General features: G+C 38.5%; 3 protein-coding genes and 1 long non-coding RNA gene across 6 annotated transcripts; all 4 read left to right on the plus strand.

The window, feature by feature from the left end:
• Window positions 1-5,183: 5,183 nt before the first annotated feature.
• Window positions 5,184-8,253, plus strand: LOC146640807 (OX-2 membrane glycoprotein-like). Its single transcript, XM_085399887.1, has 6 exons — window positions 5,184-5,267; window positions 5,635-5,736; window positions 5,907-6,155; window positions 6,372-6,686; window positions 7,640-7,721; window positions 7,819-8,253. The coding sequence occupies exons 1-6, from the start codon at window positions 5,228-5,230 to the stop codon at window positions 7,868-7,870; spliced, it is 840 nt and encodes a 279-aa protein (XP_085256013.1). The 5' UTR covers window positions 5,184-5,227; the 3' UTR covers window positions 7,871-8,253.
• A 4,120-nt stretch (window positions 8,254-12,373) lies between these two features.
• On the plus strand, window positions 12,374-14,278 carry LOC146640808 (uncharacterized). Its single transcript, XR_014909880.1, has 4 exons — window positions 12,374-13,308; window positions 13,414-13,539; window positions 13,955-14,063; window positions 14,225-14,278. It is a non-coding gene; the product is annotated as an uncharacterized LOC146640808 (long non-coding RNA).
• A 1,775-nt stretch (window positions 14,279-16,053) lies between these two features.
• LOC146640809 (nectin-3-like) lies at window positions 16,054-22,134 on the plus strand. The gene is made up of 7 exons (XM_085399872.1): window positions 16,054-16,153; window positions 17,256-17,594; window positions 18,431-18,733; window positions 18,813-18,851; window positions 18,955-19,042; window positions 20,731-20,793; window positions 20,958-22,134. Exons 1-7 carry the CDS (start codon window positions 16,084-16,086, stop codon window positions 21,073-21,075), a joined length of 1,020 nt encoding a protein of 339 aa, XP_085255998.1. The 5' UTR covers window positions 16,054-16,083; the 3' UTR covers window positions 21,076-22,134.
• A 1,146-nt stretch (window positions 22,135-23,280) lies between these two features.
• Window positions 23,281-26,998, plus strand: LOC146640810 (nectin 1a-like). Of its 3 annotated transcripts, XM_085399875.1 has the most exons (7): window positions 23,281-23,382; window positions 24,564-24,902; window positions 25,031-25,339; window positions 25,415-25,453; window positions 25,550-25,649; window positions 25,743-25,789; window positions 26,055-26,998. In XM_085399875.1, exons 1-7 carry the CDS (start codon window positions 23,319-23,321, stop codon window positions 26,246-26,248), a joined length of 1,092 nt encoding a protein of 363 aa, XP_085256001.1. In that variant the 5' UTR covers window positions 23,281-23,318; the 3' UTR covers window positions 26,249-26,998. The 3 variants fall into 3 exon arrangements, with proteins under 3 accessions (XP_085256001.1, XP_085255999.1, XP_085256000.1); XM_085399873.1 differs by lacking the exon at window positions 25,743-25,789; XM_085399874.1 differs by lacking the exon at window positions 25,743-25,789 and having other exon boundaries at window positions 25,031-25,335; window positions 25,414-25,453.
• Window positions 26,999-27,399: the final 401 nt, after the last annotated feature.

Raw genomic sequence — 27,399 nt, forward strand, 5'->3', positions numbered from 1 at the left:
GGAGATGTTGTAAACAGAGAAGAAAAAAGTGGTAAGCCGACAAATACATGACTACCTTACAGTAGTCTTGTAAGTGTGAGTCACTGCCTTTTTAAGTGACGTTAAAATAGCTGAGGCTTGATTCAGCAAGAATTCGGCGCTAAACAGCCATCCCACTAGAAACTCTTTTTTTTAACAATTATGTCTTTGCCAGTATGTTACTGACATCATTTCTGAGTGTGTCAGAGGAACTGGAATCCAAATGTGTGATGACGGCTTTATCTGTGGTACTCAAAACCTCAAGTACTGTTTTGCTTTCTTACACACACGACTTCATGTTGAGTTTGCTCTTTGGTTTCATATCTTAGTGAGGATATCTAACTGACACAATGCTTTCCCTAGCTGCTTACCCTAACCCTACTTGTGTTAATTTGTTTTATGTTAAGCACTTTGGCATGCCGTTGGTTTTTAAATGTGCTCTATAAATAAAGATTGTTGTTGTTGTTGTTGTTGTAAACATCAAAAATGAATGTCTAATCCTAACCCTTAGCCTAAACCTAACCACAACCGAATTGCCAACCTGTCAGTAAAACCACATTTTGAGTCTCGAAAATGCCTTCAAACTCACGGGGACAGGTGTTTTGTTCCCATAAGGGCTGGTGGTCCTCACAGGTACAGTAACATTCAAATCTTTGGTCCACACAAACATATATGAATAGGGATGGGTATCGTTTAGGTTTTATCCGATATCGGTGCAAAACCGGTACTTTTGAAACGGTGCCGGTGCTTAAACGGTGCTCAAACCGGTGCTTAAAGAATGGAGAACACAAAATTGGTCCATAAACCTCTCATGTTCAGCTGGTTTTTGTAAAAAGATAACAATGTTAGCCTTTTCTGCAGCTATGGGGTATATATGGTATCACTCTTGGCTGGAAGCAGTGCTTAAACAATGAAAAAAACACAAACTTTGTCCTAAACCTCTCATGTTTACCTGTTTTCCACTTTTTCTTTGGTCATTTTAGCCTTTTTGGCCAGGGTGAAGGGAGTATCTGCCATCAAACAAGAAGACAGCTGCATGTAGCTATGATGGTGTTTGCTAGTTCACCTTACATGCATTAATGTAATAACGTGGTTAGCCTACTCAACGTAAATTACACACGAGCAACATTAAGCTACTCACGCAGAGAAGAACGGCTGCTGCTGCCATCATCATCCGTCATCATTTCTGCTACACTGGCAGGGCTAGGGGCCAGGACTCTCCTTTTCAGGTTCTCGGAGGATGTTGCTAACTCCGGGTCATAACAGGCACCACACCCGCAGTAGATGTGCTCGGTGTGAGGTCTCGCAGCAAGCTATCAAATGCGGCGCATTTCTCGGCTTTAAAAAAACCCGCTATGCGTCGCCAGGTGTTTCATCGGATTTGAGGTGTTACCTCCTTTGACAGTATCACAGTATCAGCTTAAAGCACTTTTTGCAGGCTGCTGAGTTTGCATATTTTGCTGTGAAGTACAGCCAGACTTTTGACCGCTTCGCCTTGGGCATTTTTAATCTGTAGCTCTGCTCTAAAAGAACGTACATACCTGGGCCCGCCTACTATCCTCGGAAACGTAAAATGATTGGCTAGAATCTAAAGTGTATCACAGCTCAGGAAAAAAAAGCACCGAAATAAAGCACCAAAATGTGCGCTGCTTTTCGGTCTGGTTACTACCGTTTATGTCAGATGGCACCGGATACCCATCCCTATATATGAACATTGTACACACACACACACACACACACACACACACAAATATACATACATATAGGACATTGTTCTTTTTTTGTATCTGTTGATCTGTTGAGCTGGACCAGTGTCTGTTATAAAACTATTGACAGCCTTTGACAATCAAGCAGTTCTGGCAAAGTTCTGGCAAAGATTGTTCAAATAATTAAATAATAGAATACATATTAAATGAGGTAAAATATTAACTCAGTTGAGGATTTCACTCGGATAGTCCAGGCTTATTGTGGCTTTAAAAGGACGAGCTATCAGGCTGGGCTGGCTTACACTTTTACAAGACACCTGAGGTGAACCTTTGTAGAGCCTGTGATGTGTCAAAGGACAGCTAACAGAGAGATAATGTGGACAAAACAAAATCAATTCATATTACTGAAGTTATTAGCCAAGTTTATTTTGTGGAGTCCAGTACATACACAGTGAATCACTGATATCCTGCCACTTTAAGAGTAAAAGAAAAAGAATTTAATGGTTCCAGTATGATCTGTGTAACACTGATAGAACTCTTTTTAATGGGATGTTTTGGAAACATCAGATAAGCCCAACCATCCCGAAGAGGGTTTGACTGAGGGGACAGAGAATAGTCTTAACAGGGTTAACAGCGCTCCATACTGTACATAAATGCCACTTGTTTTTCAAAGTATCCAACTGCTGACCTCTGTATATTTTATTTGATTTATACACACACACACACACACACACACACACACACACACACACACACACACACACACATGTATATATACATATTTAGTATGCATATTATATTTATTCTTATAATTTTCAAATTCCCATCCTTATATTTTGCTTGTTCTTATGTTGTTGCATTTTGCACACCTCTGTTACTTGTGAAGCTCGCACACAAGAATTTCACTGGCATGTGCTGTACCAGTGTACCTGAACATGTGATGTGACAATAGAAGTGATTTGATTTGATTTAAATTACATTATTTATGTCGAGTGTAAAAATATAACATGCAGGCAATTGACATTTAGAATATATCTGCATAATTTAGCCTGTCAAGACACATAGCCTATATTTTGCATCCGAGATCTGAATTGCAGACTGTTATGGATGATGATGATGATGATGATGATGATGAAATTTGTACATGAAATCCTTGGATCCTTGTTTTGTCCTGCTTGTTCTTGCTGTAGATGACTGTCCCTCTCTATGTCACGGACACTAGGTTTTGTTTTAAGGTTTGTGTTTCTTTTTGTGATTCTTCTGTTATTGTGCTTTGAGTTGCTATTTTTTTTCTTGCAGATATTCACGGTTGGTTTCTTTGCGTATATCCTCAGGCTATCCCTAGTTTTAGTTTTGCTGTCTATTTTAGTTCTCGGTTATAGTTTGCTTATATTCCCTGATTCTGTTTGTTCTGGTTCCCCCATGTTTCCTGTATCTTGCTATCTTTGTAAAATGTTATTTGTTTCCTGTTTTACTTTGGTAGTGTTTGTCTCACATGTTTAGTAATCAGTTGTATTTCCCCTAGTCTTTTTTCCATGATTGTTGATACCTGTGTGTTCTCCATAGTTGTATTCATTTCCCCTAAGTGGCTCTTGCTTAAAAGACGCCCTCTAATCTGTTTTATTGGTGGATTAGTCATCTGTCATGGTGCGTTGCCAGTAAGTTTTTTGATCACATGACTCTTCTGGATTCCACGGCTTTAGCTTCCTGTTGGACTATGTTATCTGCAAAACCTTCACTTAAGTTTTCCTTTAAATCTGTCTGTTGAAGACAGCATTTGGGGGTCCTCCTCCTCATTTCATGACACCCTGAATCTGGTTGTTCTTCCTGTTAAATAGGAGCCCTTCCTTCCTACTCTCGCCAGATACTTGCTCATCGAGGATCATCAGATTATTGAATTAAATTAAATTAAATTTTATTTATATAGCGCCAAATCACAACAGTCACCTCAAGGCGCTTAAGGAGTTCTCTTTCTAATATTTCTGTATATCTTCTCTCTAATCTTGAGAGCTTAAAAAATGCAACTGGATGTCTTTAGGTTTTTGAAGATGTGTTATCTCTTTTTCAAGAAGCTTCTTCAGTTCTACAACAGCTGGTGGAGAGTCACAGTTTATTAAACCCCCGGTGTGGGCTGTCTTGAGGGTCATCAACCCACTAGTCATCATATGATTCTTCAGATGAGCCAAGATGTAAAAAAGGTGTGGGTCATTCCTGTCATTGGGGCAGATAGTCTTATGTTGGAGAAAGCCTTAAAAAAATGGGGTTTTCAGTATCAGGATACACGTTTTTGCTTTTCTGTGATTTCTTTTGCCAACATGATGACTGATACCTGCTTAGTCCTGCAGAAACAAGTACAAAATTATCAGAGGCCCAAGATAAGGAAGAGTGGATGAAAAATAATGTGCCAAAAAGATCTCCAAAAATTTCCAAGGCGAGATTTATCAAAGGTCAAACGTTGTTCTCTAGAGTCCTTTATGCTGATCATAGACATAGTCCCTTTATTGCACAATGATTTACAGTTTGCCCATAGTCTAGAACAGGGGTGGGCAACTCCAGCCCTCAAGTGCCGGAGTCCTGCAGGTTTTAGATCTCACCCTGGGTCAACACACCTGAATCAAATGATTAGTTCATTACCAGGCCTCTGGAGAACTTCAGGACATGTTGAGGAGGTCATTTAGCAATTTAGATCAGCTGTGTTGGATCAAGGACACAACTAAAACCTGCAGGACACCGGCCCTCGAGGCCTGGAGTTGCCCACCCCCGGTCTACAAGGTCTTCCAAAGGGATTTCCAGCTTAGTTTAATAATGACTTTTGGAAACCCCTCTTTGACGTGAGAACAAAGACGAGCAAACTGGTCATGGAGCCTATCACAGCTGTCTTAGGGCAACAGGTAACCAGTCTGTTGTATGGCTAACACATAGAGACAGACAACCATTTATACCTATGGGCAATTTAGAATCGACAATGAACCCAACAGCACTAACTGCATGTCTTTGGGAGGAAGCCAGAGTACCCAGAGAGAAACATGGGAAGAACATGAAAACTCCACACAGAGAGAGCCTGGCTTGATTGTGGACTTGAACTCAACCGTGCTAATCAATGTGCCAAAATACTGCCTGAAAAAAATATGATTATATTGGCAAATTAATGGGAAGAAATGGAATATCAAACAGAATGAATGCAATGAAAATGTATCAATTAATGTACATTTATTTGCATTAATCAAGTATTTCTTCAAAAAAGTTTTAGGCACACCGTGTATTTGACTTAATTTTTTTTTCATATCTTGCAAAAATATATCAAACCACCAATCAGTGCCTCATTTATGAGAAGCTTATGAGCTGAAATACAACCAGAAATCATGCGTTTGTCTTACCTCAAAGGGTTTCATATGGGTCCGCACTCAGTCAGGGAATTCCCTGTTAAAGTTTCATTTTGAGCAGCATAAATAGCCGGTACAGGGACAAAACGAAAGTGTTGACTACACAGCAGTGAAGCAAAGATGATGTCCCTCCTCCTGATTGTTTTTTGTTTATTCAAAGGTAAGTCTCTCTAAACGCAGCTCCTTTATATTATTTGCTATTATTATATTAATCATAATAATATGATACAGAATTTTACAACCCTGCCTTTTTATGGTTTTATGATCCAGATCATCCAGATCCAGACTTTTAATATGCAGAGGGAAATGTATTATTATGTATTATACCATTTAAAGAGTTGTACCAGGATTTTAAAGTAAAAATGCAAAAAAAAAAAAAAAAAAAAAAATTGTGCGAGTTGTATTTTGGTGAAATTTACAGTTTATATAGGAGATTAACTGTCAGGTCTGTTCCTTTTTACTGTGCTGCATTACTGAGTAGCATAAAAGCTTTTTTTCCTATCGAATCTGCACTTACTTTCATTCAGCTTCCAGTATTTCAGCCTCGGCTTCAGTCAGTGTACACGGAGACACAACAGCTGAGTACGGCAGTGATGCGCACTACAGGTGCGCGCTGTCAAACTCCACAGGTGCGCTTGTTTGTTTTTTAAATTATTATTATTATGAATTCTATTATTTAGTTGTTGTCCTTGCCCAGATCCTAATCTCTGAGCTGCTGATGTTATCCAGAACATTAGTTAAATATTAACACACTCTATGCAGGGTGCTTACTGGATTACCTTTTGGCTTTTACCGGCAGGTGTGCTGCAGGTTACTTGGCAAAGGTTCGTCAAGGGGACAGTGGAGGACATGGCAACATACAGCGAGCGCTTTGGAATAGAAGTAAAAACGCCCTACCGTGGAAAAGTGCTCGTTACGAAAGAGTCTTTCAGCCCTTCGGCGATCAAACTGACGAATCTCACATGGGAGGATGAGAGTTGTTTATTCTGCGCCTTTAACACCTTTCCTGGCGGCTCAAAAGGAAGCCAGATTTGCCTCAAAGTGCAAGGTAGATTGCTGCAAACCCATTCATATGAACGGACATTATAAGTAACCTCTGAAATTGAGAGAGCCGTTATGTTAAGAAAAAAATAGAACCAGCTTTTTTTTCTTTTTCTTTTTTGTTAAAGAGAGGAAAAAATCCTGACCTTTATTATTACTGTTACTTGTGACATTAAGCTGGCTGCAGTTCTCAAACTGATCAATATTTAATTTGTCCGTAAAGGGATATCAAAGGTGAACACAATGCACCACGCAAAGCAAGATGGAGAAGTTGTGTTTAGCTGCTCCGCCACAGGCAAACCAGCTCCCACCATAGAGTGGAACCTTTCAGATGGAGCCACAATCGCAGAAGAACCACAGACAGTGACAGTAAAAAACAGCGACCACACGTTCAACACCAGCAGCAACATAACTGTGAAAGTACCTCCCGGTTGGAGTGGACACGCGGCGTGTGTGCTGAACCGTGGAAAAATTGGAGAAAGGGAAGAGAGGATCGCTTTCTCCTCCTCTGCATCGGCGGACGGGGACGAGCAGAGAGGTATGCACGAGTCATTTTATGTAACCGCATTTATGTATAACACTGGCGTAATGCTTGGAAACAAAATATTCCTAATAAATGAACACGCGCTGGGAGTTCATTCTAATCATCTAATTCAAGCGTAGGTGGAGTTTACAGGGAAAAAGACTTCCATGAAACTATTACTAAATATCTAACTATCGGGAAGTGAAGAGTGAAATTATGAGACAGGGTTTTGAGTGACACCTTAGCTGCGGTTGTTTAGAAAATGATGCAGGTAGGAAGTCCCTGTGGTGATCTGGTCCCAGCTTCCTGGAACGTTCCCAGCAGAGTGCGCACTGACTGAAAGTGATGTCACTCCTGCACCACAGCCTGCCCAGAGTGTGATATTTGGATGCAAATCTTGCTTAAACAGGTTTTGTGTTCTATTTGGTGCTAATCAAACTAAAACATAGACTCCTGTTTGTGATTAAGAGCTAACAGGAAAATTCAGGCTCACTAAACTGCGTCGTTTTTGTTTGTTTGTTTGTTCCTTTTTTCACTTATCAGGAACGCAGGAATTCCCTGAAATTCCAAGTCATGTTAAATCCATTTCCTGATGACTTGGGACAAACTGCGTGACAATGAAGCAGTCAAGGAGTGTCGCACTAGAAAGATAACAAACAAAAGTGACTAAGAGCAGACTGAGTGAATGCTATGCTGTGAGTCAGCTGATGCTTTCAGTACGGCGATGACGCCAGTTTCGCTTCTGGCGAGTTAAAAAAAAAAACCCACGTCACGATACAGTGAGCGGTGCTGATGAGCTGTAGCTCTCTGGGGAGGTCATCTGACGGATGATGGACATTAGTTGTTTGGCTTTAACAGTAAATGTGTGACCATGTAAATCCCCCCTCCCCCCTTTCCTCTTTCAGAGAAGCGTCAGTCATTTTGTTTCTGGAACAAACTAACCAGGTGCTCTTTCTCTCCCGGGACAGGACCGTCTCCGTCAGCGATCGCACTGATCTGCATCACTATAATTGTTTGCTGTATAGCTGTTGCAGTGTATGTGATTAAAAGGTGAGTTTTTAGTGCTGTTTTATAGCATCTTAGGCAGTTACTTAACAGATGAGCCAGCTGATAAACTGTTTTCTTTTTATTTTCTCTTTCTTTCTAGGAGTTCTAGGAAGCACAACCAGAGAGAAGGATCATGTTCCATGCATGCATAACCAATGTTAGACTTTCTAGCTGCCTTTTGCGATGCAAGCATTACAAACCCCTTTCCTTTGTGAATTAAGGTCAAGCATTGGCAGGTAGCTTCAAACTTTCACATGCGTGGACCTGTCCATTGACATTTCTTATGAACGGCGCTACTCAGCACTTTAATGTCATGGAGCTTTGAGCAAAACATGTTTCATCCGACTCTGAATGTAAAAAAAATTAAAATACACAAATATCATGGAGAAGAAGCGGTGCAAAGCCACAAGGATGTGATAGGAATATAGCTTTCGTTTTTTCTGAATTGCATGCAGAACATTTAAGCAGTAAACCGGAGTGTGTGTGTGTGTGTGTGTGTGTGTGTGTGTGTGTGTGTGTGTGTGTGTGTGTGTGTGTGTGGAAGTAAGGAAATACCCCGTAGGCGGTATTACACTGGGGCTGTGCTGCCATCTAGTGGTCCTATCAGGGAATACAGTGAAGCGCAGACGGATGCAGGGTCCACATGGCTCACATGAGGCAACTCAAGGAAACGTTCCTAGCAAATCTGAACAAATACCTCAACAAAATAATTTCTATGTTTAAATGTTATGTAGTAAATGTGTACTTTCAGTTTGGCACTTTTCTGGCAGTTTGCACTCCAGTGTTTGTACTATTATTAAATATTATTTTAAGTAATACAGTGCAGTCAGTATGCAAATGTGCTGGCATTTAGCTTAAATGCATTTAATTTACATTTAAGCTACATGCCAGCTTTAGCTGTGGTGAAATGAATGTGAGTTAGTCCCAGTCTTTATTATGTGTTATTAACCTGTGGTGTGGTTATCCTAAATGTTTGCACTGATGTATCTTTAATAATTTATTTTCAAATATTATTTATTGTTGAGCTAATTAAATGTGTCTAAACCGTGTGTCTGATTTCATTTGTACAATATTTCTTTCATTTTTCTTTTCTTTTCTTTTTTTCTTTTTTTGCTTGAAAGGGCTCTGGTTGGCTGAAAATATACTGTAATTTATGACATACAGCTTCTTTGGGATCCTTGTGATAAACCTACAATTTGCAAACCAAAACAAGGATTTTTCTTTTTCTTTACTTACCTGTCATAAAGACTTTCAGTCCAGGTTAAACATAATTTGTTGAAACACATACAGATCTAGAAAGGAAACATGTTTGTGTTAACACCATTAACACAAAAACTGATCATTATGATTAGAAGTAATTGTAGTAGCCGTAGTAATAATGGTAGTAGTGGCAGAATCCTCCCTTAGTTACGCTGCAATGGCTCTAGGCTGCTGGGGGCTTCCCATGATGCACTGAGTGTTTCTTCTTTTCCCCTATTTATGTGTTTATACACCTCTCTGCATTTAATCATTAGTAATTATTAATCCCTGGCTCTCTTGCACAGTGTGTCTTTTGTCTTGTCTCCCTCATCTCACTCCCAACCGGTCACAGCAGGTGGCTGTCCCTCCCTGAGCCTGGTTCTGCCAGCAGTTCCTGTTAAAAGGGAGTTTTTATTGCTCACTGTTGACAAGTACTTGGTCAAAGCGGTCATATGAATGTTGGGTTTTTTCTTTAAACTGAGTTGAGTAATAGTAGAAGTATTTAGTCAATCATATAGTACTTTGGGTGAACTATACCACTAAAATGGAAGGGGAAAACCAGACTGACACATATTTTAAACTGGGAATAAGACTGTGCTTGTTAAATATAGCCTTTGTTTATTGTATAATAATATTCACATATTATCTTTTTGTCTTAGGGTTTTTACTCAGTTGTTAGTTTATGTGTTTCCATGGTGACCTGATGAACAATTTACCTGAAACTGAGTTCAGTACAATTTGAATTTTTGGCGGCACAGTATGAAACTATGTTAATTCCGTTTTTATATTTTGGAGTCCTTGACAAATATGAGAAGTTGTATCTTAATAAAACAAATGTATATATGACGATATGGGAGTTAGGTATTTTAGTTATAGATGGGAAAGTTTACATTTTTTAGTGATGATCATCATGGTGAGCTGGCATGTTAGAGAGTTTAATGGTGCAACCTTGTACAGTATAAACATATATTTTCTCACCTCGTGTGGTGTAATTTGTTTAAATAGGCCTCACTCAAGGAATAGCCTGCATTAGCAGGTTAATTTTTAATTGTTAATTTCTAATGCGATTTGACCATAGTAGTAAACTTGAATGTATTACTCCGATTGGTGGTGATATATCAATAATGCGCGAATGTAGCAACAGCAAGTTCATTGTGGGAATAAACGCATTCTACCAAGAGTAGCAAAGATTAGCAGATCAAAAACAAGCAAAGCTAAAGGTAGAAGAACAGAAGAGAAGGACAGAAATACTATAGTGAAGGTGCAACTTTTACACATGCGTTTCCTCTCCAGAAATGAGACATGTCAATGAGAGGAAGCAGTTTTGTTGAGCACCAGAAATATGTGGGGTATTGAGATGACAGGAGTGACTACAACAACGCTACCACCTGATATAAGTCGTGTGTCTGTCTCAAGGCAGGATCTAACCTCTGTATAAGCTCTTTCCCTCATGCGCACCATCACTGTGTTGTTTTACTATTTCACTGTTTAGAGATTCCCAAATGATCCTTCAAAGATCTGCAGGTTTTTGTCTCTATGGAAGCAAATTCTTTCAACAGTGTCAAGGTCCCTGCTAAAAAGTCTTCCTGCCAGGGCATGCGTTACCTGCATGGGAGGAGCATGACTCCCCCAGGGGCCAATAGCCAATCAGAGTGCACACCCGTTCTCTCCTTGCTGTGTCTCCCTGCAGGCAAGTTATGGACTTGGATTGAATCAGAGTAAGGCGGGTGTTGTGCCAAAACATGATTGTCTTCCAAAAACTGATTTCCGGTATTTGCCAATTTTTAAGTGGACAAAAGGGAGCTGATTGATTATAATGTAAGTACAATAACACAGTTACAAAGATACTTGAGAAACAGGTAAATCTTTAATTTTGTATATAACCCCTTTGTAATACCTGTTCACCAAAGTCTATTTAGCAACATATGTAACGATATTACACATAAAAAACACACAGAAACATTGAAAATCAGTTTTTTGCACAACACGTGCAAGTGTGCCTTCATAGACGCAGTAAGTCACATTGGGAAAGTATTTTATTTCTGTTGCTGTTATGTATCAATGTAAACAGCTGTTATTATTGCCTTGTGTGTTAGCAGCTGTAGGTAAGTAAGTTGTCGCCTGGCTCCACAGGATGTTCCTTATTTATAAGTTGTTTCAGTTGTTGCCGAGAGTTAATGTTCACAAAGATTTTACCTGATGGAGTTACTAAGTTAGCATACGAGTTTGTTCTTGTTTATAAAGCCTGCGTAAACCTGGCGGCCTTTGAGTGAGTAATTGTGTCCACTAGAGGGTGGTGTTGACTCATAAATGAGGGAATTGGCTTAACCCTGGAGGACCCTGTTTCCCTAGAAAACAAATGGAGTCGGCTCTGACCCCATGGCTTCTCCAGGGTTAAATTGATTATGATTCTGTGTTTATGCCATCCTGTTATGTTGTTATGATAAGCTCTTTTTCTGGTTCTGTTCATTTGTAATGTGGTATGGTGTTCTCTGTAATACTGAAGTGTGAGAAATGCTAAACATTATATTATTTCTTATTTGTATTAATTTCAGACACACATCCTTACTTGCCAACGAGAGTGTGTTTGATGTGGGCTCGTGGTAAATAAAGTTCTTCCACTCTGACGTCATTCCCCGTCTCTGACCGGACGTTATTACCAGCGAAGGGTACAGAATCACGTTTCAGAGATAGTGGTCCAGGGCGTCCGCTATAACAGTCTTCCTTGAGCTCTGTCACCACTGCCTGGTTAAAAAATTCAATGACTCAATCAATCTGTTGCTGCTTCATAGATTTTCAGGTTAATATTTCCTTCTCGACTGTCTTTTTCTTTAAGGAATCAGGATTTCAGTCATCATACCCTGTCTGTGTTGTTGATCATCAGCTGCTCTCATCTCTGTCGAGCTTAGAAAGAAATCTCAGGATAAGTACTTCTCTTAAAATTGCTTATGTACCTTTTATTTATCAGCTAATTCAGATGATAAAAGTTTGCGATGATCACTCTTTATCATCCTTTGATTTACACCTATAAAGTGAAATCATTCCTTTTGAGTCTCTGATAAGTTGTGACATTGTGAAATTTTTTAAACTTATTTCTGGAGTTTCTTTTATGCTTCTATTTCCTTTCTAATCTGGTGTGAATTGCAAATATCAGGCAAACTCTTGATTGTGCAATATCAACAGTGTACCGCTACATTATTTTATTTTATTTTATTTTATTTTATTTTAACAATTCAGGACACTTTCTGTCAGTTGAAAATCAGCTCTAAAAGCAGACAGCTTTTAGATATTAGCTTGTTACTGTTGTTACTTGAAAATGTTTTTTCAGTTTTTACATCATGGGTGAGGGAACTTGACTGCTAAAAAAGCGGAAGTTCCTTTTACTTTAATTAATATAATGAAGAAGTTGAGTTCAGTAGTTGAATTATATTCAAGGCTTCATTCAACAAGCCTGTGTAACACACGTGTGTTAGGCAGGTTGTATAGAAAAACGTGGTCAGATTCATGCTTGATTGGCAGGTGACCCTGGTTGCACTTTCTGTTAGCATTCAGCTTTGTGTTCTGTAACTACAGGGGTTCAACAAACAATTGCCACGCATCACACTGATGTCTTCGGAAGTTTATTTTTCTCTCTCTCTTATTTTCTTCAGGCATTGTGAAAACTGAAGAAAACACAACGTTTACAACGCAAATATCTCTGACCGTATCAAAGTCTCTCATCTTAGTGTCCATAAACAGTCTTGAGCTAAATAAAAATGCAATATAATGGATATCACTGAAAATGTCCTCTTACTGCCAGTGTAAGACATACATACAATATTATATACACAATATATATGAAAACCATTACTGTGTGCGCCTCTTAGACAACATGCAGAATAACATTACTGTTGTGACTTTAGCCACATATGTAGCTCTGTGTCCATGCTCTGACCCTCAATGACTGTGCTCTCAGCTAAACTCTGGTCATGTGACCATTACAAACTCTACCTCAAACAAACCTTACACACTTTACACATTTGACAAACTCTTATTTTGTAATCACATATTTTAGACAAGTTTTTAATCATTGCTACCCTTTTTATCATCTTATCCAATAATTTTTTAACCCTTTCCTACAAATAAATGAACTAATTTAAACAGGAATGTATCACACAAACATATAAAGCAAACACTTATATTTAAGTGTTTCGGGGACGGTTACATCCTCTTTACATTATTCAGCATTCCTTAAGCATTATTACAGCAGAATGAAAAACCTTGATTCATCAAGATAAACCTTTATGTTTATTTGTAGCAGACAGTGCACTTGACTGACAAATGGAAGATCCATGCTTTGTAGCCAATAATGGTAAATAGACTGATTCTACTCTCTCGGAGTACTCAAAGCGCTCTATACAGCATGCCACATTCGCCCAATCACACCCATTCTCACAAGCACTTTATCTATACTTAGTGCTCTCTAACTACATTCATACTCCGATGGACGCATCGCAGAGCAACTTGGGGTTCATATCTTGCCCAAGGATACTTGACATGCAGACTGGAGGAGCCAAGAATCGAACCACCAACCTTCCGATCAGTAGGTGATCAGTAGTGAAAGTAAATGTTTTATGTGTTTTTCCACTTTTAGGAATAGGGACAATCAGGAGTTGGGTACTGTAAAATTGCTTTCATCAATGTAAAAAATCTATATTACACTATCAGATTATTTGCTTGTTAAACATCCGAGTGGATCCCAGGCTTTGTCATGTGTTAATAATAAGCGGGATCTCTGCTTACATTACGGCTTTTACATATACACCCCTTAAAATCCCAGACGGAGGCTGAGTGAGACTCAAACTGCAATCAGAGCTAAATTTCGGCTCAAATGACAGTTCTCTTTGTTATATTATTTTTTACAGGAAAATCTGTGATTTTTAGATCAGGGACATTTTATAAATTGTACAACATGACACCAAAGGAAACTGAAAATCATTTTTGTACATTTATTATAGGTGGGATGTGCAGCACGAGTGCTCTCTGTGTAAGTGTCAATAAACCTTTCAGGCTCTCACAAATGGACCTTGAGATGAGTAAGACACCTAAAAGCAGAGACACTCACAAGTAAGTCACTCTTTATCCTTTTCTGTACTTGCAAAGTTATTTATTGCACGTGTCCAGCATTCCACTGTTTAAAGCTATTGATTTGTTCATAAAACATACCATCCAATATTAATGTATTGATGAAAATTATGAGTGAAAACATATTTTATCTTTGTTTTAAGGGGTAGAGGACATTTATTTAATAGCGATCTCAGACAACAAATGTCTCTTCAGAAAAAGAATGTTGACCAATGTTGAACCTGAAAAAACTGCATCGAAGCTCGAGACACAAGTACTGTCACAATGGGATGCACTCGACAATCCTTCCTGCCCAGATCAGAATACCGCTCACTGACGAGTCACAATTGGAAATATATCTTGAGTAGGTTTCTCTTTGTAGAGTTAATTATTTATTTTTTTGCATTTTTTTGTAATGCAGAGTATAATTAAAGTGCACAGCATCTGTGCAAAAAACACAACATATGAAGTCATAGTTCTCAGGTATTTAATGAAGGAATATTTGTCCATCTGGTAATGTCAAATAAAGCAAAAATTTGAAAAAAGAATTCACAATTTGAGTGTTTAGGAGGAGCGTGTGAAGATTTTATAGAAAACCAGTAACAGACTGATTTAGACAGGAGGATCAACCAACTTGGACAATTTTTTTTAACTAACTGATGAAAGTTAGCTAACTATGAAGCCATGATTGTTAAGTTCCTGAGTTTTTTGTTTTTCTTTTGGTGCCACATTATTAATAACACAATGGTGATTGACACTGTTTGAAGAACCCAGCTGTGAATTTTTCCTTAAGGAAAGAACAGGCTGTGGAACTGCCACTGATCTCCTGCAGAAAACTCCAGTCTCATTTAGATTTGTGTGGCTGCGGAATAGTGCAATAAAGAAATACAAGTTTTCTTAAATCACAATGACCTGATGTTATATAGTGATAGAAGCCAACTAAAAACCAAAATAGCCAGTGGGAGATAATGTCATCAGTGTAACACACACGTATAATTAATTTAAACATGTTGTATGCCAGGCAGTATGTAATGAACTTGTTGACTTGTTAAGAACCATGTGATGTTTCATGGAGTAAACTATCTATTTATTCAGCATTACATGAGTTTATGGAAACATAAATGTCCCTGATCTTTAAAGGCAAAGTTTTATTTGCTGCCATCATGCATAGCATATTTGCATAATGCATAAAAGGTTCCTGGTTTGTAAATGAAAAGAAACACAAACCCAGCTTCAGGGGAGATAGAAAATACATGACACTGTTAACCTCACAGGAATATTGTAATTTGATAAAGGAGGTTGCCAGAAGAATTGTCTAAATGTATAAATCTTTGTAAAGTCAACAACAACTGTGCAAAATGGAGAAAATGCAAACACACATGTGATATTTTGTTTCTCCACAATATCTCATTAAATGCTTCTTCTTCTGTGTCTTTACTGATATATTGTGTCACTTTTTGCATACTGGTTGTTTATTTGTATGTGATGATAAAAAAAAGTTTCAGCTCTATTTTTTTCACTCTAAGGTCTTCAGTGGTGCTGAGAATATTATGTAATTTACACAAAAGGGTAGCCTACAGCCTCTCTGGGATTCTCAAGATAAACCCACAATTTATATACCTGAAATGTTATTATCTTTGTTTTGCTGTGATTTCCTGTCAGGAAGTTTCAGAACAAGCTGGAAAAAAAACTTGGACAATGTAACAGAAAAGTTGACTTCGATATTTGGTGCGCTGGTATGTGGTTACATAAAAAGAGGACTGTACCACTGCAGCACAAGAGGGGAGACTCGCTCTTCATATCGCATGTTGAAGTGATAACTGAACATTGCCTGTTGAATAATTTATTTGTTATTATATTATAATACCACTCAGGTGTGATTTTATCTAATTTTTTTAGCTACTTTATTAGTTTATATGTGATTATATAAGTGCTGTGATGAACTATTAACCCGGAACTGCTTTGACTTGCCCAGCCTACACGTCAAATCAGTTTGAATGTTTTGGCGGTAAAGTACGGAGGCATGATGCCGCGCTTTGGAGTTACATGTTATTATGTTACTAATCTTCTTATTTTCGGAGTCTTTCACAAAGGTGAGCTGAAACTGGGTGTCAATGTTACACACGCGCATGGGCCAATAAGCGATTCTTCCCGAAAATACTGACTTCTTCCTCTTCTTTGTTAAACGTGAGGATGTTCATTAAGGTGAACTGGTACTTTGGACTGTTTGGGTTTAACTGAGTATTTAAGTGGGAGGCAGATTTACACGCAGTTGGTTTTTAGGTCTCTATAGTGTACACGCAGAGGCGCGCTTACGTATCTATGATGGCGCTGTAAAAATGTTCGAGCAAATTTAAGAAGAGACAAAAAGTCCTCTCTCTGTCCAGCGTTTCATCGGGAGAGAAAGCGTAATCACGACAAAGTATTTTCACGGGTGCAGGTATGCAGCTCTCGCGTTCAAATTCCTCGCGCGTAGTCTGAGCTCTCAGTGCTCCCTCTGGCTGCTCCGCTTTCCCCAAACTGAACGGTGAGCCCGCCATTCACCGACTTTTCAAAGTTTGGAGGGCGGAGCCAAAAGGGAACATGGGCGACATTCAAAGCAGTACGAAACAACCTCGAGTTGCACCGTGCGGCAACGTGACCGCTGTTTTATACCGTGTTTGTTCTAGAAAATAAATTAAAAATACCGTCATTTTCTGGAGTTTATGAGTGCAAGTACTAATAACTACCATTAGAATACTTTAATTTAAGGCAATCTCATAATCCAGGAGATTCTCAGGCAGGTCCTGAAGCATTTCCGTCCACTCACAGTATGTGCAGTTACATGTGTTTGCTGCAGATTGGCCATTAAATTATGTTTTATCTCGCGGAGGACTTTTGACATAATTCAATACAGTCTGATGACTGAGCAGAACTGAACTGGAGTTAATGTGTTTAAGCATAGTAATGACATATGTGTAAATGGCAGCCTATGACAAAATTTACAAAGTTATTCCTATTGAAAATATTCACATTTAATATATGTTGGAAGCACTTAACCTATATTTAGCAACCATATTTATAGTAAAACTTTAATGACGGTACATAGACTAATGACTACTGCAAATACTGACGTTGAATTTAAACAGAAAACTGAAAAACATGGACTAATTGAAAACTGAATGTGCCTCACATCTTAAACTATATCTCCTACAGCTCTAACAGCAGTGATCCAAACACAGCAGACTGTGCTGGCAGCAGTGGGAGAAGATGCTGAATTCAGCTGTCAGCTCTTGGAGACTAAAGACGTCGTTCAGGTCACATGGCAGAAAATCTCACATGATGTGGAGACAAATGTTGCCACCTACAGCAAGCAGTTTGGTCAGAGAGTGAATGATGGCTTTAAAGATAAATTTGAGTTTAAACACACTGGACTACAGAACTGCTCCATAGTCATCAAGAATTTGACGGAGCAGGATGAAGGCTGCTATCGCTGTCTGTTTAACACTTATCCTGAAGGAGCCTTTATCGGTAGACCCTGCCTCCAACTCTATGGTGAGAACTTAAACCTTCCTTTTCCAACAATAAGTGACTCTGATGACAGATTAGAACTGAAGTTGTAAAACAGCTAACTAATCATATGCAGAGGAATGGCTTATTTCAAGAGTACTGTACCCTCATCGCAGTACAGAAACAGGTTTAGGGCTTGCAGTTTCACTGTTATGCAGTTGACACTTAGTTAAACTGCCGGGATGTCTTAAGTAAGTAATGACCTGTGTGCCCTCTCACTTCCTGCTTCTAAATTCAGATAAAATGTGCTTTACTTGGCACTAAAATTTCTTAGAAATATGGTATCTAACCAGATTCTTACTCTGGATGGCATTCCCTTGGCCTCCAGTAACACTGTGAGGAACCTTGGAGTCATTTTTGACCAGGCTATGTCCTTCATTGCACATATTAAACAAATATGTAAGACTGCTTTCTTCCATTTGCACAATATCTCTAAAATTAGACATGTCCTCTCTCATAATGACGCTGAAAAACTAGTTCATACTTTTATTACTTCTAGGCTGAATTACTGTAATTCATTATTATCAAGATGTCCTAAAATTCCCTGAAAAGCCTTCAAATCCAAAATGCCGCAGTAAGAGTCCTGACAGAGACTAGAAAGAGAGAGCATATTTCTCCTATATTGACTTTTCTACACTGGATCCCTGTTAAATCTAGATTGAATTCAAAATCTTGATATCCTGACAACTCACATGCAAGGTCTTGAATAATTAGGCCTAATTTGAATTGAATTGAACTCAAACAAACATAGTTGATATAAATGTGTGAGCAGCTGGTGTGTTTGTAAGAACATGTTGATGATATCTCCTGATCCTTCACAGAGCTGCATGAACCTGCTGTTGATGTCAGAGAGTCAAACTCTACTGAAGAGTGGGTTGTTTCCTGTTCAGCCACTGGTCGACCTGCTCCCACTGTAACACTCAGTGTCTCACAACAAGACCTCAGCTTCTCACAGTACAACACTGTCAGTGTGTCCAACACCAACGCTACATTCACTGTCACCACTACAGCTGTGCTCTCAGGTTCATGTAAACACAGCACACAGGTGGGATGTGCAGCACGAGTGCTCTCTGCTCCTCACAGAGAGGTGATGGTGACGATTCCTGAAGATGATGATGATGATGGTGAGAAATTGTTTCAACATCACCGATTCATAAATTAATGATTACTCTGTGATTCTAATGTTTGTGTTTCTTTTTCCAGGTTTGGATAAGAAGTCAGGATCTAATCAAAGGAATTTAGGTGTGTTAACATTTGTATGTTTTAAAGTCAGCTTTCCTGATCCTATTTTGTTTTGATAGATGTTCAGATTTTTATCACTTTCTTTCTCCTGTTTGTCGTAAAGGAATCACGATTTCAGTGACTTCATCCTCTGTGGTGTTGGTGCTTGGTGTTCTCATCTGTGTCTGGCTTAGAAAGAAATCTCAGAACAGGTACTCCTCTTAAACCGTGTCTATGTTGCATAGATTTTTGTGCAGCAAATATCTTCAACCTGTTCTTACAAACACACCAGCTGACACATTTATGTCCACTATGTTTGTTTCAAGAACTTACCATTAGGGATGGGTATTGATAAGATTTTAACAATTCCGATTCCATTTTCGATTCTGTTTAACGATTCGATTCTTTATCGATTCTCTTATCGATTCTTTTTTTTTTTTTTTAAAAAAGGAGAACACTAAGGTCGATTAGCTTAGAACTTTGTTTTAAATCTTCTCTTTGAACAAGATAGAAATTTAGGAGTAACATGGCCTTACAAACCCAACAGTGAGATCTTAAGAGATCCAGCCTACGGCTCTTCAATGGGGTGTCACAGGGTCCAGGAAAAAAAATTGTAAATGTAAAATAATAAAATAAATATTCTTCTGTAGCAATAACAAAGTATAACATAAATTGTTCTGTAGCAATTACACAAGAATATCCAGTAATGTCCCTGCCTACAATTAAACACATTCACTTACCAAAAATCGGGGCATCTGCTGTGGCAAATGGGTGCAAGCCTTTGACCACAAACTTAGACACTGCTCGGTGACATTCGTCTATCCTGGCCTGAAAGGAGACGCTACCGGTAGACTGCAGCGAGAACTACCAGCGAGCGCCAGCCAGACTCTGTCTCTCTCATCATGGTCACCTACATGTACAGTAATGGCAGGTCTTGTAATAAGGCAGATTGCGCTAACATAATATGCACTGTTAGTTGATTATTTACCTGCCGCATTAACGGGAGAGGACGTGCAAACGTTAGCGCTGCTGCTGGTTGAGAGTCACGAGTCCGGAGCGGAATTAAAAACGCGTGTCATCGCGTGTTTTGTGAGCAAATGCTTTTGCATATTCGTAGTGTTTCCTCCCTTAAATGAAATATCTACTTTGCAAGTTGCCCTGTTGTCATCGGTTCTCATAAAGTATAATCAAACTTTTGAGCGTTTGAGCCGCTTAGGCGCCGTGTTTCCTGCCAGGTAAATGACGCTCGGCAACGTGGTGACGTCATTCGGGGCGACTGGAATCGATAAGGGAATCGTTTGCAAAAATGGCAAACAATTCCAAGGAATTGAAACAGTGGGAACCGATTCTCAACAAGAACCGGTTTTCGATACCCATCCCTACTTACCATAGACTTGGAGGCAGGTTTTACTAATGAAGGAGCCTTCAGGATAAGTGTTAAACAGACAATAGCATCCTTCATCCTGCTCTGTTACATTCCTGATGACTATGGAGCAGTTCTGTAGTCCAGTGTATTTAAATTCAACGTTATTTGTAAAGTCAGTACACACTTTTTGGCGAAAGTACTTATTGTACGCGGCAATGGTTGTCTCCACATCATGTGAGATTTTCTGCCATGTGACCTGAAGGACGTCTTTAGTGTCCAAGAGCTGACGGCTCAATTCAGCATCTTCTCCCACTGCTGCCAGCACAGTCTGCTGTGTTTGGATCACTGCTGTTAGAGCTGTAGGAGATACAGTTTGCGAAGTCAAGAACTTTCAGAACTATTGTGAACTGTCCATTTTTCTTAGAGGTCAAGGGTCCAAACTATGGTTTTTATTATTTATTTCAAGTATATCATAATGCATTTGTGTGAGTGTATTAGCAATAATAAATCTAATAAATTTCTTACATTTTTCAGTCTTTCACACATGGCGATTCAGTTGAATGAAACACCTGAAACTGCAAACAGAGACACTGATGAGTAAGTGATTCTTCATCCTGTGAATGTACAACTGGAAATTTCAGCCTCTGTTGTTACATTTCACTTTCAATCTTTTAAATGTTCTCACACTTTGCTGTAACTTTATTCTCAATCATACAGTAATATTTAAAAAATTTAACTTTTTTGTTTGCTCTCATTTTAAGGACTGATACACAAGAGTGCAGGGAAGTCAGACAAGAGACTCCTGAGCGAACTCAACAAAATCATAACCAAGTGTTGTCATCAGCACCCGCAAGAAGACTCATTTTTGATGAAAACTGAAACAAAGATTTGAATGACAGAAAGTATCCCACAAGATGGTGTATAAGAACTTCTTTTATTTATGTATTAGTCACATTAATTAATCCTATACTGCCTTAGTGCCACTGGACCTTAGCATGTTTCACATTCATGCAGTTCGACAGATGGTGGGGGCCTGGTAAGGATGTTGGGGGAAGCAGACCACTCCACAGGAAGAGTCTTTTGTCTCTTAGGCTTAGTCCACACTAATGCGTTTTGGTTTGAAAATGCATCGTATTTCTCCGTTTTGGCCTCATGTCCACACTGAGACTTGAAAACTCTCCTGAAAACGCAGACTTTCTAACACGAAAGACGCATTTTAGTCATGTGATGCAGTCATGTGACCAATTAAACAAAGATAGTGGAGTGCATTATACAGCAGTTGTTTTGATGGCTCTCAATTTTGACATGCGCAGTGCTGGAACATAAGCGTTTTCGGCTGTTTCAATGTGGACGCACAACTCTGTGAAACGACTGAAAACGCTAGTGTGATGAAAACGCCTTTTTCAAATCTATCCAGGCTAGTGTGGACGTAGCCTGAGAGACTCTGCTGACCGTCTCTCCACCAAGCTTAGTTTTCTGTTCTTTGTTTTGATTAAAGAATGTTAGCTACCGCTCACCACTTGTCTGCAGGCTTTATTTAATGGAAAACTTCCACAACAACGGTAACAACAAAGAAGTTCAATCCTGAAGAAAAACAAAGGACTACACCAAAAGAAATCATCGTACTGGGGCTTAATTAACTTTCTGTTTACCATAATGAATTTTTTACACAACTGTACCGTGTCTGTAATTATGTAACATACTGTAAATATGAAAAATATGTCTGTTTGTTTTCACTGTGCATATTTTCATGTTGTTGTTCTTTTTAGTGTTCTAGGTTAGAGAAGTAATCAAATATGTAAAAAATACACATACTGCATATAATTGTTTTTGTTTTGTTTTGGCCCATCATGTTACTTTAAATTGTAAAAAATGGGCGACAGTTTTGATTTATTTAAGTGTGTGATTTATTGATTTATTTTGTAATCATTAAATATATCCATCCATCCGCTTCTGCTTATCCTTTTCAGGGTAGTGGGAGGGGGGGGGAGGGGGGGGGCTGGAGCCTATCCCAGCTGTCATAGGTCAAGAGGCGGGGCACACCCTGGACAGGTTGCCAGTCTGTCGTAGGGCCAAGACACGGAGACAGACAACCATTTGCACATTCACACCTAGTGGCAATTTGGATTATCCAATTAACCTATCCCCACAAGTTGCATGTCTTTGAACGGTGGGAGGAAGCCGGAGGGAACCCACGCAAACACAGGGATAACAAAGACCCCGGCCTGATGGTGGAATTGCACTCAGGACCTTCTTGCTGTGCGGCAACAGTGCTAACCACCGTGCTGCTCAGTGTTGATTTATTTAAGTGTGTGATTTATTGATTTATTTTGGAATCATTAAATATATATGTATATTTATTCATTATGAATGTTTGGCACCTCTCTCTAAAGGGGAATGCCATATTTTAAAAGGAATTATGCGTGTAACTGTAGAAAGATAACAAAACAAAGGATTTGTGAAACAGTAGAATAAATATATATTTATAGTATGTTTCATTTGAATATTATTCTTGACTCACATGAGAATATCGTGTATTCAATATTAATTTCTTTTCAAAGAGTTTCAGTTTATCTGGTAACTTTACACTACGATGTGCAGCTGGTTTTGATGAACATCTGTGTTCAGCAGCTGAAAGACTTTGGGATCTATACAAACAACCTGCAATTTAGTTGTAAATAGATGAGAATATAACAGCTTTCCACAGAGAGACCTCTCACAACAAATGTCCTATAGCTTAATATCCCATCTGAAAACATGACTTTAGAGAAAATTCTAACATTTCTTTTCTCTTAGTGACAGAAATGCTTTTTTTTAAACCACATGAAATGTAGTAAAAGATAATATGATTCTGGACTGTACTATTATCATACGGGGATCATAAAGGCAACTGCGATGTATGTTATTGCACTTTTAAGTAATAAGTAACCATCAGTTACTGACAAATTCTGTTACTATGTCCTTATAATCATGAAATATGTGTTTTATCATCAGGCATTATTGCTTCTTTACATACATTACAGAAATTATTACAACAATTTACCCGGAAGTAGTAGCGGTTTCTTTCGCAACCATACTGTCCAGCTTTGGCGGTACTTCTGGCGGTGCAGCATGGAGCAACAATGCCACAGCTTAGAATTACACATTATGTCACTGCCGTTTTTATTTTTGGAGTCTTTGACAAAGGTAAGAAGAAACTTTTATTCCAGAATACCTACGTCTATGTATGTGACCATAGGGTGATCTTATTTTATTTCCAAAAAAAGAGGACACTTGGCTCAGTCATGAAGAACTTGCTTAGAAACATATTTATAACATATTTAAACGATGCCTTCTCTGTGCGGTTAATGAATTATGGAATAAAATATGTCATATAGGCTTTTACAAGTCAACAATTGCAAAAAATAACTTAAAAGCCTCTGGAATTAAATAATGGTACAGAAATAATGCCTCATCTACATAAGAAAAAATACCAGTACTGGGTCGGTACGAGGGAAATTCTTTTGCAGTTCGTCTGAAAAGATGCACTTGCGCTTTGGGATCTTTTAAACATCATTAGGCGTGGGGACGGTTGGTCACCCTAGACCACACGGACGTGTTACACTCTTTTTTTCGTATAATTTGAATTGTGGAACCGCTTTTCAGTGGGTAAGCGTTGAGTGTGATATTACACGAGTTCGTCAAATTTCAAATAAACGCCTTGTTAAGAAACGAAGTGTTTCTTTTACAGCGTTTTAAATTTGAAAGGGGCTACAGGAAAAGTTGATTTTGCATGACGTGACTTCAACGGCGCAGAGTGTAAATAAGATGAAGATGAAGGTTGTCTAAATGAAGTAACGCTGTTCCTGATTTTGCTCAGCCTACAGTTTGAGATTCTTCAAATACTTCTGCTGCTTGTCATTTTAAAAGCAGACGCAGCTACCAGCAGCTTTTAAGGTACAAAGCTATCACGTCACGTTACGATGTGATACCTTTGTCCATAGACGTTATTATGGACATCGCCCACAGAACTTTCTTTGTTTCTTTTTATTGCTTTATATTTCTGTTATCATCATAAAAGTTACTGCCTTTGAAAAATATTTTTATTGCTAATAAACTCACACAAATGTATTATGATATACTTAAAATAAATAATAAAAATCACAGTTTGGACCTTTGACCTCTAAGAAAGATGGACATTTCACAATAGTTAAACATTTATGCACACAATAGTGGTAGAAAAAAAACGAATGTGAATTTGAAATTTGAATTTAAAAAAAGGTATGAAAAATTCCTTTAGGACAATGACAGGCCTTAATAAGAGTGACATGATAATGACAGTTTACTTTTCTGAAAGTTCTTGACTTCTCAAACTGTATCTCCTACAGCTCTAACAGCAGTGATCCAAACACAGCAGACTGTGCTGGCAGCAGTGGGAGAAGATGCTGAATTCAGCTGTCAGCTCTTGGAGACTAAAGACGTCCTTCAGGTCACATGGCAGAAAATCTCACATGATGTGGAGACAAATGTTGCCACCTACAGCAAGTACTATGGTCAGAGAGTGAATGATGGCTTTACAAATAAAGTTGAGTTTAAATACACTGGACTACAGAACTGCTCCATAGTCATCAGGAATGTGACGGAGCAGGATGAAGGCTGCTATCACTGTCTGTTTAACACTTATCCTGAAGGCTCCCTGACAGGGAAACCCTGCCTCCATGTCTTTGGTAAGAATTTTATCTTCTTTAACCAACAACAAATGCTTCAGGCATTTATGTCAACATTTACTGGACATAAATGTGTTTGCAGCTGGTGTGTTTGTAATTACATGTTGATATGTCCTGATCCTTCACAGAGCTGCATGAACCTGCTGTTGATGTCAGAGAGTCAAACTCTACTGAAGAGTGGGTTGTTTCCTGTTCAGCCACTGGTCGACCTGCTCCCACTGTAACACTCAGTGTCTCACAACAAGACCTCAGCTTCTCACAGTACAACACTGTCAGTGTGTCCAACACCAACGCTACATTCACTGTCACCACTACAGCTGTGCTCTCAGGTTCACGTAAACACAGCACACAGGTGGGATGTGCAGCACGAGTGCTCTCTGCTCCTCACAGAGAGGTGATGGTGACGATTCCTGATGATGATGATGATGATGATGATGGTGAGAACTCTTTCAAAGTCATTTATTTATGAATGAATCATTACTCTAATCTAATGTTTGTGTTTCTTTTTCCAGGGTTAAATGAGACATCAGGATCTAATCAAAGAAATTTAGGTATGTTAATGTTTGTACTTCTTACAGATTCAGTGTATTGTTACTTTCTAGGTGTTCAGATTAATTTTTTTTTCTCCTTTCCCGTTTGTCTCAAAGTTCTCAGGATTTCAGTCATGGTTGCCTCTGTGTTGTTGGTTGCCTGTGGCTTTTTAGCTCCACTCATCTTTCTCCAGCTCAGAAAGAAAACTCAGAGCAGGTACTCGTCTTAAACATCATCTGTGTTGCACTTTCTCTCTTTCATTCATCTGATCAAAGTTTGTGCAGCTTTAACTGTTCTTGAATCTTTCAGTCTGTCACACAGGGAGACGATTAAAACACTTGAAACCACAATCAGAAGTAATTCCATCTTTATCATCCGGTCATCTCACATTTGGAAAGTTACTTCATTCTTTTTCACTCTCTGATATGCTGAGACATTTGACCTCTAAGTTACCTCTAGAGCTTCTTTTTTCTCTCATTTATTCGTAATCTGATGTTTACTGCACATCAAACAATCTCTGATACATATTCCGTTGTGCTGTCTAAGCTGTTAATCTGTCCAGAATACTTTGCTTTGCAGTATTAACAGAGTCATGATTCACTGTTTTTGTTGTATGTTAAGGCATGAAACACCTTCAGTCAACCAAAGTGAAAACAGGCTTAAAAAGCGGAGACCTGAGAGAAACCAACCAAACCACGATCCAAGCCTTTCACCTTCACTTGCACAAAGACTTACGTTTTAAGAGCATTGACTTGTTTTTTGGAGCAGGGTTTGCAGCTAGATGTCCGGCTTTTCTGGACGGCACACATGTTTAAATGGACAGCTAGCATGTTCTGAACTCTTTTTTTAACTGGCTTAATCAGTTAAAACTGAATTTACAGTAACTAAAGTGTCTGTTTTCACTTCCATTTCCTTCAGTAATCAGTGTCCTCGCCCTCTTTGTCTTTGAAAACAAATTAGTGCCAGTATTAATTTGTACAACACTAATGATTCACTTGATCTTTGAAAACGTGCTCAAATGATTTCAAACACTAGATGTTAGCGGTGTAGCAATTCTGTAAAACCTTTAATACCTCGATTGTTTGAACACAACTTTTGCCGATACCTCAAAATTTCTTTAGGGTGAAGGTATAAAAAAACAACAAAACAGTATAACTGTTTTGTTACCAGAGGTCTGATCACTTGATCAGGACTGTATCATGCGAATCATTTCTATGTATCTTCAGTTTACTTTCTGGATGTACTTAATTTACAGAGACCAAGTTTTGTGTGCATCTGTAGTGTAGTGGGTTATGCGCTTGATTGAAGAGAAGAAGGCCTCTGATTGGCAGCTCACATGTTTTTTTTACTCAGGAAGAATTTTTGTGTTTTTCAAAAGTGAACTGAATGTGATTGAAGTGAGAGTTTAAAGTTGACTTGTTTTGAAATTTCTCTGCTTTTTCACTTTTACAGTGTGATGTTAAGATTTGAAACACAAAACCAGAATCATATTAATGTGTTGTGATTTGCTTTTTTAATGTAAATTCTTTGTACTATTTTTTATAACTTTTTTTAAACATTAAACCTTTTTATACAATAATTTTGAATGACTGGTTAAACTGTTTTTGCAGCCGAATACTCTTCAAATACGAATAACCACAATTAAAATCCCATATTGTGTTCACTTAGACGACAACAGATTTTCATGTGAAATTACACAAAAAGACCACATGAGGTCTCTGTTTATTCATGATGAAGGTATGGAGGCTTTTCAAAATTTGAAAAAATGACACACAAATACATATGTTTATATTTACATTCATGAAGTTTTCAGTTCTCAGCCCAGTAATAATTGTCATGTAAGACCATGCTGGTGTTTCTTGTCAGGTATTGTTGGTATAGTGTTTTAGTGGTTTTATTTAGTACTTTTGTTTATCTAGAAAAGTACTTTTAGTCTGATAATACAGCAAATCAGAGACGAAGCCTC

This window comes from Rhamphochromis longiceps, unplaced genomic scaffold (assembly GCF_057381845.1).
Source record: "Rhamphochromis longiceps isolate RC_006_pf unplaced genomic scaffold, R_longiceps_female_GT1.1 unmapped_scaffold_1, whole genome shotgun sequence".
Taxonomy (NCBI): domain Eukaryota; kingdom Metazoa; phylum Chordata; class Actinopteri; order Cichliformes; family Cichlidae; genus Rhamphochromis; species Rhamphochromis longiceps.

What these genes read in the sequence shown, in the direction of transcription:
- LOC146640807 (XM_085399887.1), top strand. Translation starts at nt 5,228, where the DNA reads ATGATGTCCCTCCTCCTGATTGTTTTTTGTTTATTCAAAG. An exon ending in CGCGCTGTCAAACTCCACAG is followed by an intron (nt 5,737 to 5,906) that starts GTGCGCTTGTTT and finishes TTTTACCGGCAG; the next exon opens with GTGTGCTGCAGGTTACTTGG. An exon ending in GATTTGCCTCAAAGTGCAAG is followed by an intron (nt 6,156 to 6,371) that starts GTAGATTGCTGC and finishes TTGTCCGTAAAG; the next exon opens with GGATATCAAAGGTGAACACA.
- LOC146640809 (XM_085399872.1), top strand. Translation starts at nt 16,084, where the DNA reads ATGATGCCGCGCTTTGGAGTTACATGTTATTATGTTACTAATCTTCTT. An exon ending in ACCCTGCCTCCAACTCTATG is followed by an intron (nt 17,595 to 18,430) that starts GTGAGAACTTAA and finishes GATCCTTCACAG; the next exon opens with AGCTGCATGAACCTGCTGTT. An exon ending in GCAAACAGAGACACTGATGA is followed by an intron (nt 20,794 to 20,957) that starts GTAAGTGATTCT and finishes TCTCATTTTAAG; the next exon opens with GACTGATACACAAGAGTGCA.
- LOC146640810 (XM_085399875.1), top strand. Translation starts at nt 23,319, where the DNA reads ATGCCACAGCTTAGAATTACACATTATGTCACTGCCGTTTTTATTTTT. An exon ending in ACCCTGCCTCCATGTCTTTG is followed by an intron (nt 24,903 to 25,030) that starts GTAAGAATTTTA and finishes GATCCTTCACAG; the next exon opens with AGCTGCATGAACCTGCTGTT. An exon ending in ATCTAATCAAAGAAATTTAG is followed by an intron (nt 25,454 to 25,549) that starts GTATGTTAATGT and finishes TTTGTCTCAAAG; the next exon opens with TTCTCAGGATTTCAGTCATG.